The sequence below is a fragment of the Xyrauchen texanus genome, chromosome 46 (genome assembly GCF_025860055.1).
Source record: "Xyrauchen texanus isolate HMW12.3.18 chromosome 46, RBS_HiC_50CHRs, whole genome shotgun sequence".
NCBI classification, from domain to species: Eukaryota; Metazoa; Chordata; class Actinopteri; order Cypriniformes; family Catostomidae; genus Xyrauchen; species Xyrauchen texanus.
This window is the reverse complement of record NC_068321.1, coordinates 350964-370899: the sequence shown is the minus strand read 5'-3', so window position 1 is coordinate 370899 and position 19936 is coordinate 350964. Positions and strand designations below refer to the sequence as shown.

At 44.8% G+C, this 19936-nt stretch overlaps 1 protein-coding gene across 2 annotated transcripts in view; it reads right to left on the bottom strand.

Moving 5' to 3' along the window:
• slc1a2b (solute carrier family 1 member 2b) overlaps positions 1-19936 on the bottom strand; it is an 83260-nt gene that overhangs the window by 13623 nt on the left and 49701 nt on the right. Inside the window, exons 8-10 of one of the 2 annotated variants that reach the window (XM_052119172.1) lie at positions 5513-5707; positions 1350-1484; positions 872-1106 (exon numbers count right to left, since the gene is read on the bottom strand). In XM_052119172.1, the coding sequence (XP_051975132.1) occupies positions 872-1106; positions 1350-1484; positions 5513-5707 (565 nt within the window). The remainder of the gene's footprint in view (positions 1-871; positions 1107-1349; positions 1485-5512; positions 5708-19936) is intronic. The other variant, XM_052119174.1, reaches the window with a different exon arrangement.

The following is a 19936-nucleotide window of genomic DNA, read 5'->3' as shown; positions in this document are numbered from 1 at the left end:
GGAAGTAAATGGAAGTTTAAATTTCTTTGTTAAAATAACTTATCCTATCCAAACGTAATATGCAGAGACAACTATAAGAAAGCCATTCATAGGTAAATTTTCATGAAAGCTGTAAACACTGTGTCTCATTAGCACTATGAAAATTCTCTGATGTTCTGCTCTGTTTGAGCGAACCATCTATACAAACACAATAACATTGACTCGACCAATGACATGAGTTGGGGGTGGGACTATCTATTTGTTTGACCAACCGCAGATGGGAGGCATATTTAGAAAGCTGTTATGAAAACATATATATACTGTATATATATATATATATATATATATATATATATATATATATATATATATATATATATATATATATTAGTTGCAACCACAGGTGTCGCTAGAGAGCACAAAGTTACGTAGTGCAGCTTTAATTTACTTAATTAAAGTAATCTCAATTAAAGTAATCTTTTGAAATATGACATATCTGTCACATGTACTATGATTTGAGAGGAATCTTGAGAAGAACTGAGAAATGCATTTTAAATGTTTGGACAAAAGGATTTATGTGAATTGACTGTATTTATCATAATGCACTTACTAATTTGTTTAGTATGGATTTTACAGCACGTTGCTCACAAATACACAATGTTGGAGAGTTTATGTAATAGTAAATGAAAAAGACACAAAATCTGCTCCAAGAAAAGAAATGAACAAATATTAGTACATATGTGCACATATACAAACCATATATGTACATACACACATGAGCGTAAATATAGATACATACAGAAACATGCAAAACACATGAGAAAGAGAGGCATATAGTGCATGCAGTGATGTGTTATATCGAAGTCTCTATGTCCGCAAGCGTGACTTGTACCTTGCAATCATCTACCAAGACTGAATTTTGAGCAGCAAAGACGCACTGGTTGGAGTTGTTTTCGTGATGGTTTTTGAGGTCATCGTAGTAGGACTGGGTCTTGGTCATCATCTCAATGTCATCGGACTTCCCGTGCTGGGCATCCAGGGCATCCAGCTCCGCCTTGGACAGGTGGTACACAATACCAGCTCCATACGAGTCTCCAACTACATTGACTGAGGTACGGAAACGATCCCTTAAGACAAAATACAACAGCTGGTAAAAAGAGTAGAATATCCTCAAATATGACAGTTATTAAAACAAATCATTTGCATTTAGGTTGCAAAGAATATTTTCATTTATGAGGCAATAATTAGAATTTTTTGGCTTTCTACCATAGTTGACAGTCAAAACTTTTAAAAGAAATTGAACAAATCTTATAAATATATTTTCAGCTTAACTTAACTGTTCTAAATGAACATGGATTGAGAATACTCACAGAAGCCAGTCAACAGCTACTAGCAGACTGATGTCTTGAGTGGGCAGCCCAACTGCTGTCAGAATGAGCAACATTGTGACCAGACCAGCACTGGGAATACTGGCCGCTCCAACACTGGCAAGTGTTGCTGTAAGACTAAATGATGGGAATAAGAATGCAGGCACTTATCTTCGATTAAGATTTGCATTTATGGCATTTAGCAGATACTTCAATCCAGAGTGACTTAGTGCTTTACTTTTCATGTCTTTTAAATGACTTAACAGCTGCTACTACTTAACATTTATATGTTGTACATGATGTACACATACACAGAATTTATGCCATCTAATTATTCTGCCTGACAGCTAATCACCTAACTCTTTAATTATCAGCTCCAAAGGCTGGGCAGCCTGTCAGACCTTATACAGGCACCTTTCTCCCCTGTAGAGTATATACCTTATCACAGTAGCACCATGTTTTATTTGGAAAAGAATAAAAAGAAGGCTGAGAGGGATAGACTTACAGTCTTTTAATGGAATGTGCTGCATTTTTTGCTGTATAAAGATATACACTATCACAACTAATTGTTCAAAACTCCTCTTTTATGATGTTTTTAATCGATGGAGGGAACGAGACGTTGTGTCGAAGCAACACTAGGGGTCTCTCTTGAGCGCCGAATATACTTATACTCTGATCTATGAAAAAAGGCCAATGAGAAGTTGGCAGACAGTATTTGCATACCCCGCCCCCGGACATACGGGTATAAAAGTGGGGAAATAATGACACAGGAGCGGGCAGACCTGCACAGCGACCTGCTGTGTTAGACTGCATTTACCCTTCCCCAATACCCCATAAAAGTCATCGGCATCCTTCTGGTTACCCTAAACAGGGGAACGGGCCGAGCCTAGCCGGGCCTCTTTTCTCTCTATGTTTCTCGCATAGAGCCAGACGGCTGGGGCCCTTACACGCATCGTGGGAAGGGGGTCTTACCCAAGGGGTCACCATGGTGGTTTCTACACAAAATTATGTAAATGTCATTGTTTGCAAATGTCAACTGTCGTTAGCAGTAACGTAGCTAATAATGGGTCAATCTGAAGATGGATTTTGTGTTTAGATGTTGTCATGTTTAATTAGTCACATGCAGGGTTTTGAGCAAATGTATAACAATAGAAGATATACATCAGTGGGGATGAGACTGCAAGGGAAGCTCAGCTTCCCCTATAATGTCAAAAAAATAATGGTCAAATATGTACTATTGTGTAAACAATTTATTGACTAAAAATGCGTTAGAACACGTTCATCTCGAAGACGAGTTCGTTCAGAATCAGCTACATTACATATAGCAGGTCGGCTGACTCGATTTACTTCTCATACATTCCCGTAGCGTCAGTGCATTTCCCTGTTGAAGCCCAGCGTCCATTGACTTCAATGGGGCTGCTCTGAACAGTTTTTTTCAGTGCTCCGAAAATAGACGGTCATTGGAAAAATGCTGCAATTATGTCCCGCCCACGGACGCTCAGCGTCTCTGGGGGTGAATGAGGAGTGGGCTGGCTCGGACTCCGGGCTTCCACGTGATGATTGGAGGATCTGTCGAAAGACTGCATCTCCTTTTGATTGACAGCGAATCTGTACTATAAGAAGTCACTGAAGCTATTTCGCGCTCAGTCCCATCGCGGATTTCTCAAATGTAGTCGAAAGACAAACTGCTGCAACCTATTTCTTTATATTTGTTTGGCGAAATTGATAGTCAATTTGCATAATACATTTCACACAATTATACACCACATTCCTTGTTTCAGTTTTACCAAGTTTAATATATTTTGTTTTAGAGCGTTTGTTCGTTCGTTCGTTCATTCATTCATTCATACAGTAGGCTAGGCTAGCGTCAGTACGGGTGAAACTGCGCATCGATGGCAGACGGTGCTAATATTGTCGACCTGATTTTGGCGAAGCCATTTGAAAGTCTTCCTTACGAGGAAAAAATTAGAATTAAACAGCAGGGCAGATCAACACCTAAGATTGATTTAGTGCAAAAAATAGGGTAAATAAGTTTATAATGTAGGCCGAAAATGAGCTTCCCCTCTTTGAAAGACCAGCAGCCGCCACTGATATACATGACTAAATGATACAATCAGAATTGTTCATTTTGACAACATTTGTTTAAACAGTTATGTGACTGCATTACATAGTGATATTTTCTTACATAGCACAAATATGCACTGATGAGCCAAAAAATTATGGTCACCTGCCTAATATGTTGTTCATCCTCCGCATGCCGCCAAAACAGCACAACCCGCTGAGGGATGGACTCTACATGACCCCTGAAGGTGGCCTGTGGTATCTGGCACCAAGACATTAGCAGCATTGAGATCTCGGATTGAGATCTGGGGAATCTGGAAGCCAGGGCAACACCTTGAACAATTCATCATGTTCCTCAAACCATTCCCAAACAACATGTGCAGGGTGCATTATCCTGCTGAAAGAGGAATATTCATTGCCATGAAGGGATTTATCTGGTCTGCAAAGATGTTTAGTTAGGTGGCACGTGTCAAATTGAGATCCACATGAATGGCTGGACCAAGGGTTCCCCAGCAGAACATTGCCCAGAGCATCACAGTCCCTCCACCGGCTTGTCGTCTTCCCACAGTGCATCATTGTGCCATCACTTCCCCAGGTAAACGGTGCAAATGTACACGGCCGTCCTCATGATGTAAAAGAAAATGTGATTCATCGGACCAGAAGACCTTCCTCCACTGCTCCAAGGTGCTTTCGACAGTGGATAGTATGGTATTTTTTCATTTAACCAGATTCACAGTCACTTTGAACCATGTAAAGGCCCTTTCTGTGAATGTTTTTAATAGAATAGAATCAGACAATGCATGATTTGATGCAGACAATATGTGGAATAGGGAGTATTGGGATGAATCGCATTGCATGTGTCAAGAGGTATAGGGAGTCTCAAGGATAAAAAAGAAGGAACACCTGTGGCAGCACACACACTTCTCCATCTCACAGGGATGTGTTGTGTGTGACCAATAAACTGAAATAGGGGAAATCAATTAACATACTAATCAAATTAATGCAGAAAGTAATGATTGTTAGTTAATATAAAATATGTAACCATATGAAGTGATTATAGTGTGATTTTTGCATAGAAATTGAAATAGTTATGCTTTTGCCACCTCTGAAGTAATGGAGTGATGACGTAAATAATCGCGGCTTAAGATTTCATTGGAGTATATTATTGGATATATTATAGGTTAATTTTATTGAACATAGGCCATCGTCAAAGAGAACAGAAATTGTATAAAAAGGCATGTTCTAAAGTGTCATTTCAGATGGTTCATTAACCATCTCAGCTTTGTTATTTTTATAATAAAGTCTAGCTTTGGAATCAGAAACTTTGCAAATCCTAGAAGTTTTTGACTCGACTATGCTTCGATTTCTGTTTTGAAGGATCTGCCATGACAACAGGGGTCATCATGGGCACTCTGACTGGTCTGCGGCCACGCAGCCCCATAAACAGCAGGGTGCGATGCATTGTGTGTTGTGACACATTCCTCCCGTAACCATCGTTCAAATTTTCTGTGACTTCTGTCACAGTAGACCATCTGTCAGTTTGAACCAGAAAAGATAGCTTTTGTTGCCCTCGAGCTTTGATGAGCCTTGGGTGCCCAACACCCTGTAGCTGGTTTGTAGTTTTTCTCTCCTCTGACCACTGTCGACCGGGAGCACCCCAAGCTTTGCCATTTCTGACCCAGTCATCTAGCCTAGGTCTTTAATCCTGCCCATTTCTCATGCATTCAACACGTTGACTAAGAGGACTGATTGTTCGCTTAATGTCTATTCTTCTCAGACCTTGACATGTGGCCTTGTTAGGAGATGATCAACGTTATTCACTTCAATTGTGAGTGGTCATAATGTTTTTGCTCATCAACACAGCAATGTTGACTTATCCAAACGAATGTCATGAGTTTGGGGCGGGACTATCTGTATGTTCGATCAATGGCAGACTAGCATAGTGTACAGGAATGCTGTTTGAAAACAATGTTTATTTTTGCAATTCCGTTTGGTGCAGAAATGACACACTTCAGCTGTACGAATTGTTTTAGTTATGAAAATGTTGAAAAAGGGTTTGGTAGAAGTTGCTTTATAATATATTTATACTAAGTATTCAGTCTTACCTGACAGTGATGATCTGACCAGGATCTAAGTCAATTCCATTCATCTGGGCAATAAAAATGGCAGCCACAGCCTCATAGAGTGCCGTTCCATCCATGTTAATCGTTGCTCCAACTGGAAGCACAAAACGCGTGACTCTCTTGTCAATGCCCAGGTTCTCCTCAAGACAACGGAACGTGACGGGAAGAGTGCCAGCACTAGAAGAAATCAAATGTTTAAGTAGTTTTTCATTTATGTTGCAAATATTAGCATTTGTTGCTTGCTTAGTTGACAGAGAATTTTTTTTAGATGTTATAAATACTGTATATCTGCAATCTGTAACCTCATTACTTTAAAATGTATGCTGTTAACATTTGTTTCCTGGTGCAGTCAGATATTTTTGGATTATATTAACAAAACAACAATAATGCTACACTATGAAAGAGTTGTTTGGCGTCATGCGAGGGTCGAACAGTGACCTCTGTGCACTCTGCTAGTTTTTAATAACTTTTGTGTCATAAACTGGTGAGATTCGATACTCCCTGTTCTATAACTGTTCAATGAAGTCAATATGTCCAATAATTCAAAATCCTCAGGCTCTGGAGACATTAAAGGCACTTACATGCTCAAGCTGATGCCCCTGACAGGGCCGCAGACCAGAGACTCAATTTGGGCGGTGCGACGGGAGAGTTTCATCATCAACTGTCGAGCATTTTGGCAATACTGGCAAAGGTCATTGCAGATTTGGAAGATCTTTCCAAGCTACAAGCTGTAATATGTCAATGGCTCACTGCCATGGAGACAAAATTCTCTGAGTTGGTTACAAGAATGTGGGACATTGAGAAATGGATAGATTATCTGAAGTCATCAGAGAGGGAAGTAGCTGCTAACCTGCTAGCAACCAAGGCAGATTTTCAGCACATCTGGGAAAACTTAGAAGACCTTGACAATTGTATCCAGCGAAATAATGTCCGAAATGTTGGAATTCCTGAGAATGAAGGCCAAGATATGGTGAAATTTCTAGATGAGCTCTTCACGAGTCTGCTCGACATAACAGGTCATAAGCTGGAAATCGAGCAAGCTCACAGAGTTCCGGCTCGGAGATCCGATGAGGGAGACCGGCCCCGATCAATTGTGGTCAAATTTCCGAGATCATCAGATAAAGATCTCGTGTTACGTGAGGCGAGGAGCAAAGGAAGGCTTTCTTGGAATGACCACAGCATTTTCTTGCTCCCAGACATTGCGAATTCGACAAGAGAGAAATGTGATCGATTCAAGGAATGCAAGAATATCTTACATCAATGGAAGGTTGTTTTGAACTGATGTTCCTGGCCCAGGTAGAAGAGAGACTAAGGATGGCCACAAAATACTTGCATACACTCAGCAAGCATTGTCCTTCATAAATATAATGTAATAAGTATGTGTGATTCTCACATTGCAGCAAGTGGGCTTGACAAAATGTTCACATGAGTGGATTGTCTCTCTCTAATGTGAATGTGTTTGGGCACCCCATAAAAAGAAGGAAGGTTATGTATTTTCTTAAACAAAAGAAATATGACATAGTGTTTCTTAAAGAAATACATCTTTTTCTGCAGGAAGCTGAAACATTTTGGAAGATATGGGGAGGGCATGTTTCCTTAAGTGCTGGCTCAAGTAAGAGCAGCAGAGGCATTACATTGATAAGTAAACATCTACAATTAAATTAATTAAATCAATACAATAAATTAGAAAGAGTCATTATAGTTTTACCAGACATTCAGGGGTAAAGATTGATTTTGGCTAAAATTTACACACCTAATGCTGATGCTCAAGGCTCTGGCATCCCTCATGACATAATATTGGAATGAAACTTTAATCTTTTGATGGACTCAGTCCTTGAACATAGTGAAGTAAAAGTGTGTAAGCCCCCTAGAGCAACATTGACAATTCTTGTGTATAAATCTTGGTCTTGCAGATATTTGCAGACATTTGAACTCATATGGTCGGGACTATACATTCTTTTCATCAGTCCATAAGATTTATTCTAGAATAGATTTTTTCCCTCATTTCATGTGTTATTGATTGCTCAATTGGAAACGTATTAGTCTCAGATCACTCCCTGGTGTATTTAGAGGTGTTGCCACATATGGAGAACAAGAAATCATATAGATTCGTCCTCCTCCACCCAGATTGAGGCGAGTCACTATGCCACCACGAGAATTTAGAGCTTATTGGGAATTGGGCATTCCAAATTGGGGAGAAAAAGGGGAGAAAAAAAAATCCAAAACACAAGAACTCATGGAGCTCTGCTGAGGCAGAGCTGTCACCTGATGGCATCAGAGAACTGACCCAATTGAAATACAGACATAATACAATTTTGAGACAAAGCAGGGAAGCTTTTGGCTAGATATATACAGCAGAGTCTTTTTCTACCATTCCCTCATTGAAATCTGCTAGTGGTGAAAATTTTACTTCAGCCATTGATATTAATAATGCTTTTAAAGAATTCTATCTTGATCTCTATAGTTCTATGTCTTCGTCTACTGATGAAGATATTAGACATTTTGTGGAACCTTTAGAACTCCCTAAAATGAAGACTGAGACAAAAAATAAACTTGATTCTTAACCTTGGAAGAGCTTGGCGAGGTAATTAAGAACTTTCTTACAGGCAAGGATCAGGAGCCAGATGGCTTTGCCGCAGAGGTTTTTTTTAGATATTATGCTAAAGAACGTCACGTTACTGTTGTAACCTCCATTCCCTGAGGGAGGTAAAGAGACATTGTGTCAAATTAAGTGACACAAGGGGGTCTTCCTTGGGAGCCTCGTGTACCTCTGAACTTGAGAAAAGGCCAATGAGAAATTGGCAAAAAGAATTTGCATGTCCCACCCTGGACATATGGGTATAAAGGGAAGCAGGCGTGCATCTGATTTTTGCACTGAGGAGCCAAGAATAAGGTACGGCCATTTACAGTGGTAGGTCTAGTGTCGTGGCAGAAGGGACACAACATCTCATTCCCTCCCTTAGGGAACTGAGGTTACAACAGTAAACGTGAAGTTCCCCTTCTGTCACTCACTCAACATTGTGTCGAATGAAGTGACACAATGGGTCCCATTCAAAAGCGCCATGCACTTGACCATGTTACGTGAACTGCTGACAAAGGTGCAAGCAGGCTACTGCATGCTAGAAGCAACTGTATAGGCTGCACGTAACCCTCCCCAACGCCGCCAGAAAAGGTGTCATATACAGACCTTAGGTTCCAAGCCCCCCTGAGGGGGGAACAGGTGCTACATGACCAGCAAGGGAGAAAGCCCTGTGGCAGCAGGGGCATGGTCAAGCGCCCGTCCCGGTCTTGGCGCAGCTCAATCAGGGATTGCTGGTGCATCTGAAGCAAGCTGGCAAGGGAGGGCTCCATGGGGCCAAGAAAGCCTTCCTTTGCTCCATGGGGTCAAATAAGGAGGGAACAAAGACGCAGAGCTCTTCAGAAGTAAGGGTTCTTTTTAATGGCCACAGCAATACTTTACAAATCTTTATGTCTTCTCTGTATAACATAAATCTTTCTGATTATTTGTCTACGCCAACACTGGATTGACGCGTTGTTCTCTCTCCCGTCTGGAGGTTCTGTTGCCGTTTTTATGACGCTCTCCCCATGCTCACTCAAATTAGAGACAGGTGTTAGACATAATTTGGCTCAGGTGCAAGCGCCCTTACCGCTTTCTACCCCGGACGGGCGCTTGACCACGCCCCCGCTGCCACAAGCCCTTTTCTTTCTCTATGTCTCTTGCATAGAGTGTAAAGCGTCTGGGGCTTTACACTCTTGATGCTATGAAATGCATCAGGGTAGGTGGTCTTCCCCGATCCTATTCTTTCAGAGGGAAAAGATCCTGTGGAGGCTGCATCCTGTCCAGACTAGGAGGAGGTGATATGTGGCCAATACACCACGTGGGCTGGTGTGGTGGTAGGTCCTACATGATGAGGGAGGAGCTCTACAAACACAGTGACCGGGGGCAGTGGGACTGCCCAAAATACATCACAGGGAGTTGCCTGAAGAGGGAATTAAGCCTGTGGAGCCCTACCCCAGTACAGAGCACTTGTGGCTCATAGTGGGTCTGGTGGCAAATTGCTCCACTGAATTTGCAGGCCAGAAGGCTAGGGAGGAAGAACATCCAGGAAGCGAAAGCTCAGTGGCTAACCTGGGAGAGGAAGCACACTGGATCAACTTGGTGAAGGGCTCCCGGTCACTGTTCCGTATTACCGAGTTCTACTCAACCCTGAGATTGTAGAATCTTGCAAAGGTATTGGGTGTTGCCCAGCCCGCTGCTCTGCATATGTCTGCTAGGGAGGTGCCATTGGCCAGTGCCCACGAGGATGCCACACTTCTAGTTGCGTGTGCTCGAACCCGCAAGGGGGGATAGGCCAATGCGATAGCATCAACGACCCAGTGGGAAAGCCTCTGTTTGGGACAGCGTTGCCTTTCTGCTGTCCACCAAAGCAGACAAAGTGCTGCTCAGAACATCTAGAGTTCTGCGTGTGGTCCAAATAGATACGCAAAGTACATACCGGACACAGCAACGAAAAGGCTGGGTCTGCCTCCTCCTGGGGCAGCGCATGCAGGTTCACGACCTGATCCCTGAAGGGGGTCGTAGGAATCTTGGGCACGTAGCCCGGTCGCGGTCTCAGGATGACGTGAGTATCTGCTGGACCAAAATCCAGGCAAGAGCTGCTAACAGAGAACGCTTGCATTTCCCCAACCCTCTTGATGGAAGCTAGCATTATCAGGAGGGCTATCTTCAAGGAGAGAGCCTTGAGCTCAACTGAGTCAAGTGGCTCGAAGGGGGGTCTCTGAAGGCCTGAGAGGACCACTGAGAGATCCCAGGAGGGGAACAGGCTTGTCCAGGGAGGATTCAGTCTCCGGGCGCCTCTAAAGAACCCGATAATCAAGTCGTACTTAGCCAAGGACTTGCCGTCCACTGCATCGTGGTGGGCCGTGATAGCGGCTACATACACCTTCAAGGTGGAGGGGGACAGCCTCAAACAGGCTGGACAAATAAACTGATTATTTTCAGATTATTTTATTCTAGACAGGTACATTTGGCAGGGTTGTCCTCTTTCCCCATTATTGTTCTGTCTTTCCCTGGAACAAATAGCAGCCGCAAAAAGAAAGGAGGATGATTTTACAGGGGCAAAGGTGGGAGGTATGGCATATAAGATTCTTCTTTATGCAGATGATATATTATTATTCATCTCTTACCCTAATAGATCTATGCATTGCCTCCACGGGATACAGAGTCAATTGGTATTGGGCAGATAATGGCCTTTCAGCCAGGGGCCTTTCAGTGGTCCAAAAAGTTCATTAAGTATTTGGGTATTTTATTCCCAGTATTAATTTTGACCCTTTAATAAAAAGGTTTTTGAGCAATGTGGACAGGTGGGCTTCATTACATTTAGTGATGACTGGGAAGGTTAATGTTATTACAATAAATTGCATTCCAAATTTCAACTACCTGCTACAGTCTCTCCCTGCAGATGTCCCCCTCTTTTATTTCATGCAATTTGATAACATAGCGAAGTCCTTCGTTTGGAATGGGAAACGTCCCAGATTACATTTCAGTAAGCTGCATAGGCTGATTGACAATGGTGGGCTAGGCCTACCCAAGATTTTGTTTTATTATTATGCATTCAGTCTCAGAAATTTGGCTCATAGGTCGCATCCACCTGAAAGAGCCCCTCCCTGGTTTTGTATTGAACAGGAAGATCTTGCCCCTATTTTGCCATTACAAAGCTTTTCTATCAAACTAACCAGAGAAGTTAAATTACACCCCATTATCTTGCATTTGCACTCGGTATGGACAAAAGTGTCCAGAGTGCTTAAGTCAGACATTTATTTAAATTATGCCTCGAGTTTATGGCTTGACCCCAAATTATGTATTAATAAATCCCGTTTCTGTTGTCAGAGTGTATTGTGAGGGAGGTTAGTATGCTCAGTGACTTGTAAGAGATTGGAGCATTGAGATCCTTTGAAAATATGGTTCAACATTTTGGGATCCCCATATCTCAGTTTTTTAGGTATTTACAGCTGGGCCACTTGCTCTGTACTATTTTTGGGAATAGCTTAAACCCCCTAAAACAGCAGATACACTGGTAGTTGTGATTACTGCTTGTTGGAATACACTGATGCCTCATGACCTTTTCCAAAAGCTGTAATCACCACGCCCAGGGTATCTGTTATGAAGGTAAGTGAGGACCCAAAAGCGATGTAGCAAAAACAGAGTCTTTAATGAAGCTCAGGGAATAATGTCAAACACAAAGTCTTCTCCTTGGGAGGAATACAAACAAACAGCCCGCAGAGAGGGCGACAACAAAACTGAAACAAACAGGTGCTTCCTTAGAGTTGGAGTAAGTCCACGGGTAGCTGACAGGGTAAGCGGGAAGCGATAACAGGCTGCGGGTCTCTCCCACGGTCCGACCGAAGTCGAGGGCAGATGTAGCTTACCACTCTCTCGTGGCATCAGGTAACTGGGCACAAATATAGGTGATGGTTAGCGGTGAACAGTTAGAAGTGACGGCGGATGCCAACAGGACAGGACTCTGAGTAGAGATAAACAGGACTGTAGTTTGCTTCTAGAGAAAGTATCACAAGGTGAGAATCCGACAAAGAATGTAGCGAGAGCGAGGAGAAGAAATAGAGAGTTAATCAGAGGAAAGAGGGAACAGGTGGGTAGAGGATTAACGAGGAACTCAGGGGAGATGAGGAACAGCTGGAAGCGGAGAAAAGAGGGCGACAGAGTAGAGGGAAAGAACAGAAGTGAGACATAACATGACAAGACAGGACAGTACCCCTCCCTCAACGAGCGCCTCCTGGCGCTTCCGAGGAGGATACCTGGCAGCTACGGAGGAAATCATCGATAAGCGAACGGTCCAACGCGTCCCGAGAGGGAACCCAACTTCTCTCCTCGGGTCCGTAACCCTCCCAATCAACCAGAAACTGATGACCACGACACCGAGCGCCCATGTCTAGAATCTTGCGGACCCTGTAGATAGGGGAGCCTTCAACACTAACGGGAAGGGAAGAGGGACGAGCGGGAGCGCGAAGGGCGGGCTTGACACAGGAGACGTGGAAAACTGGGTGGACGCGGCGCAGATAGCGGGGAAGAAGAAGTCGCGCCGCGACGGGACTAATAACCTGCGAGATGCGGAACGGACCGATGAAGCGCGGAGTCAATTTACGAGAGACAGACTTAAGGGGAAGGTTGAGAGTGGAAAGCCATACCCTCTGGCCGCGACAATATCTGGGGCTCTTAGTTCTACGCTTGTTAGCAGCCCTCACACTCCGGTCCCTATAACGGCAGAGAGCTGATCTAACACCCCTCCAGGTGCGCTCGCAACGTTGGACAAAAGCTTGAGCGGAAGGGACGCTGGAGTCGGCAATTTGCGACGAGAACAGCAGAGGTTGGTACCCGAGGCTGCTCTGAAAAGGAGACAGGCCGGTGGCAGACGATGGAAGCGAATTATGGGCGTATTCAGCCCAGGGAAGGTGTTCGGACCAGGACGCGGGGTTACGGAAAGGCTGCGCAAGATGCGGCCGACAGTCTGATTGGCCCGTTCGGCTTGACCGTTAGATTGAGGGTAGAAGCCGGACGAGAGACTGACGGAAGACCCAATCAAGCGACAAAACTCCTTCCAAAACTGGGACGTAAATTGCGGACCTCTATCCGAAACAATATCAGAGGGGAGGCCATGAATTCTGAAAATATTTTCGATGATTATTTGTGCCGTCTCTCTGGCGGAGGGGAGCTTAGTGAGGGGGATAAAATGGGCCGCCTTAGAAAATCGATCGATGACAGTGAGAATGACTGTATTGCCCGCCGACGCAGGGAGACCGGTGATGAAATCTAAGGCGATGTGTGACCAAGGTCGAGGGGGGATGGGAAGTGGTCTGAGAAGTCCGGCTGGAGGGGAGTTCCCTGACTTGGTCTGTGCGCAAACGGAACAAGCCGCCACGAAACGACGCATGTCACGTTCCCGAGTGGGCCACCAAAAACGCTGGCGAATGGAAGCGAGCGTGCCCCGAACGCCGGGGTGACCGGCCAACTTGGCCGAGTGAGCCCACTGAAGAATGGCCAGGCGGGTAGGGGCGGGAACGAAGAGGAGGTGTCTAGGACAGGTGCACGGGGAGGGAGTGAGAGCGAGCGCTCGTTTGACCTGCCTCTCTATTCCCCAGACAGTTGACCCAACGATACTGGCCGTGGGGAGAATCCCCCCGGGGTCCGTGGAGACTTCGGGAGAATAGAGACATGACAAGGCATCGGGCTTGGTGTTCTTGGAACCAGGGCGGTAGGAAATAACGAAATCAAATCGGGCGAAAAACAGAGCCCAACGAGCCTGGCGCGCGTTGAGTCGTTTGGCAGAATGAATGTACTCTAGGTTCTGGTGGTCAGTCCAAACGACAAAGGAACGGTCGCCCCCTCCAACCACTGTCGCCATTTGCCTAGAGCTAGGCGGATGGCGAGCAGCTCACGATTACCCACGTCGTAGTTACGTTCAGACGGCGATAGGCGATGAGAAAAGTACGCGCAAGGATGAACCTTGTTGTCCGAGCGAGAGCGTTGGGAAAGCATGGCTCCTACACCCATCTCTGACGCGTCAACCTCGACCACGAACTGTTTGGACAAATCAGGTGTAACAAGGATGGGTGCGGACGTAAAGCGGTCCTTGAGGAGATCAAAAGCCCCCTGGGTGGAGACGGACCAACTAAAGCACGACTTGACAGACATAAGGGCAGTCAGGGGGGCGGCCACCTGACTGAAATTACGGATGAAGCGTCGATAAAAATTGGCGAAACCGAGAAAGCGCTGCAGCTCGACGCGCGACTTAGGTACGGGCCAGTCTAAAACGGCTTGGACCTTAGCAGAATCCATTCTGATACCCTCTGCAGAAATGACAGAGCCGAGAAAACTAACAGAGGCGGCATGGAAAGTGCATTTCTCAGCCTTCACGTAAAGACGGTTCTCTAAAACGCGCTGGAGGACGCGACGCACATGCTGGACATGAATTTGGAGAGACGGAGAGAAAATCAGGATGTCGTCGAGATAAACAAACACAAAGATGTTTAGCATGTCTCTCAGGACGTCATTAATTAGTGCCTGAAAAACGGCAGGGGCGTTAACGAGGCAGAACGGAAGAACCCGATATTCAAAGTGCCCTAACGGAGTGTTAAACGCAGTCTTCCACTCGTCCCCCTCCCTAATGCGAACGAGATGGTAGGCGTTACGCAGATCCAATTTGGTGAAAAACTTAGCTCTGTGCAAGATCTCGAAAGCTGATGACATAAGAGGAAGCGGGTAACGATTCTTAACTGTTATGTCATTCAACCCTCGATAATCAATGCAGGGGTGCAAGGAACCGTCCTTCTTCTGAACACAAAAAACACCGCCCCGGCGGGAGAAGAGGAGGGGACAATAGTACCGGCATCGAGAGCTACGGATAAATAATCCTCGAGAGCCTGACTTTCGGGAGCCGACAACGAGTAAAGTCTTCCCAGGGGGGGAGTGGTTCCCGGACGAAGTTCGATACTACAATCATAAGAACGATGGGGGGAAGTGGCCCGGGAACGACAGAACACCGTCCGCAGATCGTGATACTCCTCCGGTACCCCCGACAAATCACCAGGCTCCTCCTGAAAAACAGAGACAGAGGATACAGGGGGAACAGCAGACATTAAACATTTAACATGACAAGAGACATTCCACGAAAGGATAGTATTCTTAGCCCAATTAATAGAGGGATTATGTTGAACTAACCAGGGATGGCCTAAAACAATAGGGGCGAAAGGGGACTGAAAAATAAAAAAAGAAATGGTCTCGCTGTGATTACCGGAGACAGTGAGGGTCAAAGGTAACGTCTCACGCTGAATCTTGGGAAGGGAACTGCCATCCAAGGCAAACGGGGCCGTGGGCTTACATAAGTCCATGAGGGGGATACCATGTTCCCGAGCCCAGGTGTCGTCCATGAAGCAGCCCTCCGCGCCAGAGTCAATCAACGCCGTGCAGGTGGCAGCAGAGCCAGTCCAGCGGAGATGGACAGGAAGAGTGGTGCAAGACCTCGAAGGAGAGACCAGAGTAGTAGCGCTCACCAGTAGCTCTCCTCTTACTGGCGAGCACTGGCTTTTACCGGGCAGGAAGTCACGAAGTGTGAAGCAGAACCGCAGTAGAGGCAGAGACGGTGGGTGATTCTCCTCTCCTTCTCCTTAGCCGAAATGCGAATGCCCCCCAGTTGCATGGGCTCAGGAGCCAAGGTGGTGGATGAGGGAGGTAGTGCAGCGGAGAGGGGTGCAAAGAAAAATGTAGACTCCTGGTCGCGAGCTCGGCGACGGCGATCGAAACGCCTCTCTAGGCGAATAGCGAGCTCGATCACGGCGTCCATGCGGGAGGGTACCTCTCGGGAAAGAATCTCCTCCTTCACCTCCGTGCAGAGACCATCCAAAAAACGAGCGAGCAGTGCCGGCTCGCTCCAGTCACAGGAGGCTGCGAGAGTTCGGAACTCAATGGAATAGTCAGTAACTGACCGCTTACCCTGACGCAAAGACGATAGGACCCGGGATGCCTCCTCCCCAAAAACAGAGCGGCCAAAAACGTGTATCATCTCCTCCCTGAAATCCTGATAACAGTTAGTACATTCAGCCCCCCACCTCCCAGATGGTCGTTCCCCAATCTCGAGCCCGTCCAGAAAGGAGAGAAACTACGTAGGCGATACGGGCTCTGCTCTGGGAGTAAGTGGTGGGCTGGAGGGAAAAAACAACGTCACACTGGGTGAGAAAAGCACGGCACGGGTTCTGGAGGCTCGGGGGCCCTGGAGGTGACCGGTGGCTCGGGACGAGGGAGAAGAATCTGCCTCGAGAGTTCGGTGATTTGGGCAGCCAAGCCCTCAATGGCGTGTCGTGCAGCAGACAGCTCTGCCTCGTGCCTGCCCAACATCGCTCCCTGGAGCTCGAGGGCTGATTGGAACGAGGCCGGGGTCGCTGGGTCCATCTTGGTCGGATTCTTCTGTTATGAAGGTAAGTGAGGACCCAAAAGCGATGTAGCAAAAACAGAGTCTTTAATGAAGCTCAGGGAATAATGTCAAACACAAAGTCTTCTCCTTGGGAGGAATACAAACAAACAGCCCGCAGAGAGGGCGACAACAAAACTGAAACAAACAGGTGCTTCCTTAGAGTTGGAGTAAGTCCACGGGTAGCTGACAGGGTAAGCGGGAAGCGATAACAGGCTGCGGGTCTCTCCCACGGTCCGACCGAAGTCGAGGGCAGATGTAGCTTACCACTCTCTCGTGGCATCAGGTAACTGGGCACAAATATAGGAGATGGTTAGCGGTGAACAGTTAGAAGTGACGGCAGATGCCAACAGGACAGGACTCTGGGTAGAGATAAACAGGACTGTAGTTTGCTTCTAGAGAAAGTATCACAAGGTGAGAATCCGACAAAGAATGTAGCGAGAGCGAGGAGAAGAAATAGAGAGTTAATCAGAGGAAAGAGGGAACAGGTGGGTAGAGGATTAACGAGGAACTCAGGGGAGATGAGGAACAGCTGGAAGCGGAGAAAAGGAGAGGGAAAGAAACATATAACAAAAACCAGAGGGCGACAGAGTAGAGGGAAAGAACAGAAGTGAGACATAACATGACAAGACAGGACAAGACATGACAGTATCTGCCGCTTTAGGGGGTTTAAGCTATTCCCAAAAATAGTACAGAGCAAGTGGCCCAGCTGAATTAATAATTCTGTGGAGACAAGGCATAGATCTAGTAGTTTCAGAGACAAATAATAAAATATCATCTGCATAAATTAAAAGCTTATGCACCACCACTCCTGGAAAATAATCCTCCTTTCTTATCGCAGCTGCTATTGGTTCCAGGGCAAGACAAAACAATAATGGGGAAAGAGGGTAACCCAGTCGGGTGCCCCTATCCAGAGTAAAATAATCTGAAATGAATCCATTTGTTTGTCCTGTCGCTACCAGGTGTCTATAAAGTAACTTAATCCAACCAATAACATGATCCGGCCCCTAACAACCGCCTGTAGTCCTTTTCAAAAGTGTAGTCCATCATTAGACCAAGGTGATGCAGGCAGAGATCATTGAGGTGCATCGCAGTTTAGCCGGCAGGTCATTTAGGTGAGGTCTATCCTAAATCCAAGGTTCAGGCAGTGGCATAAGAAGTATCCCATGTCTTATGGTTGGAGTTGGAATCAGTTTATCCTCTGAAGTCCATTGTAATAGACTGAAGTGATGTTTGGCTGGCACCAGCTGCATATAGTCATCATCACTCAGAGACACATAGCAGTGGAGTCTGACGCCAAGTATGAACTGAACTGGATCTGGCCAGCTTTGGTTACCTCGGGACATGAATGCCGAGGTTGAGACAGGGAAGCAAATATATTAGCGCAGATGCCATTATATTTTTCACAGTGATATAGAGCATGAAACATTTTTCTGGTTCAGGCAGACCTAACCAAAGTAGCCTAATTGTGAGTTGATGAATAAATTAGGTGTATGCCTGGCTAAACAGATTAGTTTTTTGTCTAGACTTAAACTGAGTGAGTGTGTCTGCATCCCGAACAGTGTTAGGGAGACTATTCCATAGTTTAGGGGCCAAATAGAAAATAATACCTCCTTTTGTGGATTTTGATATTCTAGGACAGAGGTCAGCAACCTTTTTGACATGGAGTGCCATTTTTTAGTTTCCTGGTCAATGGCTTTGCAGACTAAAATGTTTCTGTTTTGCATTTTTCTATTTTAATCGTTTATTTTCTTTACAATTTATATTATCAGCATAACAGTTTAGATGAAACACTTGCTCTGTGAATTGAACATTAAGTGCTTTAATGAAAGAAAACATGTCCTTTTGAACAAAATGAGTTAAAAACAGTTAATGTCACATATTTGATTATTTGATTACTGATCACGTAATTGTGTGGAATCTTAAAATATTCCTTATATTATGTCATACATTTTTCAAAATCACACAGAGGTGTAATCACTAGCATGCAAGCAACAGTGAGAGAGGAGCAATATATTTAATTTATATGAAGTTTTTCACACCTGACCTGCATTCAAATCTACATTTTGATGTAGTCCTTCCTCATGCTGCTTGTTTTCATCAGCTGAATGGGAGACTAAACACAATTAAAGTGTGACAAGAATTGTATTGCACCCCTTTCGGTGAATCGCACCTGCAAAATCCTAAAACTTTATTTCTAGGTTTAATTTAGGAGATGGTGGTGGCGTAGTGGCTAAAGCACAGGGCTGTTAATCAGAAGGTCATTGGTTCTATCCCCACAGCCACCACCATTGTGTCCTTGAGCAAGGCACTTAACTCCAGGTTGCTCTGGGGGGATTGTCCCAGTAATAATTGCACTGTAAGTCGCTTTGGATAAAAGCATCTGCCAAATGCATAAATGTAAATGTAATTGATATTTTGAGTAGACTCAGACTTTTTTAACCTCACAATGTGAGTTTATGTTTTCTCTTTTATTCGTTTAATGTAATTTTGAGTGTGACCATGGTTTAAGGACTTGTTACCTGTATGTTGGGTTGAAAATCTCAAGGATAAATAGTGGTGTTTTCCTTATTACATAACATGTTGTTCTGAAAGTAAAAATAAACAAATGAAACAGAATGTAGGCTGTCATTTGCACAGTTTGACCGAAGCAAAGCGGGTGCTTTGATGACTAAGCGGTGCAGATGTGTGATGTGCGAATGGCTTGCAAGCGCTGCACGTATCTGTTGGGTATACTGCAGTCTCTTTTTTGTTTAGCCTCCCATTCAGCTCATAAAAACATGCATCGCGATCAATGGAGGCACGCATGCCATAGGTTGCCGACCTCTGTTGTAGGAACTATTAACAGGCCAAAATGTTGGAATGGTTCTGGCCATCCAATCTTTGATTTTACTGATACACTCAGCTAATTTGGATAACTGTGAAATTTCATCAGGTTTCGAAAAAATATAAAAGTTGGGTAACATTGGCAATACAGTGGAAACTTAATCCATGGTTTCTGATAATATCTCTCAGGGGAAGTATATACAAGGTTAAAAGCAGAGGCCCTAAAACTGGTCACTGTGGCACACCATACTTAACTTTTGTTTGATTTGACAATTCTTTGTTTACACAGATAAAGTGGTAGCGGTCTGTTAAATAGGACCTAAACCATGCTAATGCAAGTCCACAAATGCCAACATATTTCTCATGCCTATTCAAGAGAATATCGTGATCTATGGTGTCGATTGCAGCATTAAGGTCTAAAAGCACTAGAAGAGAAATGCAGCCACAATCAGATGATAAGAGCAAGTAATTTGTATCTCTGATAAATGCAGTCTCTGTACTGTGATTGGGCCTAAATCCTGACTGAAACTGTTCATATATCCTATTTCTCTGTAGAAATTAACATAGTTGGGAGGACACAACCTTTTCTAGTATTTTC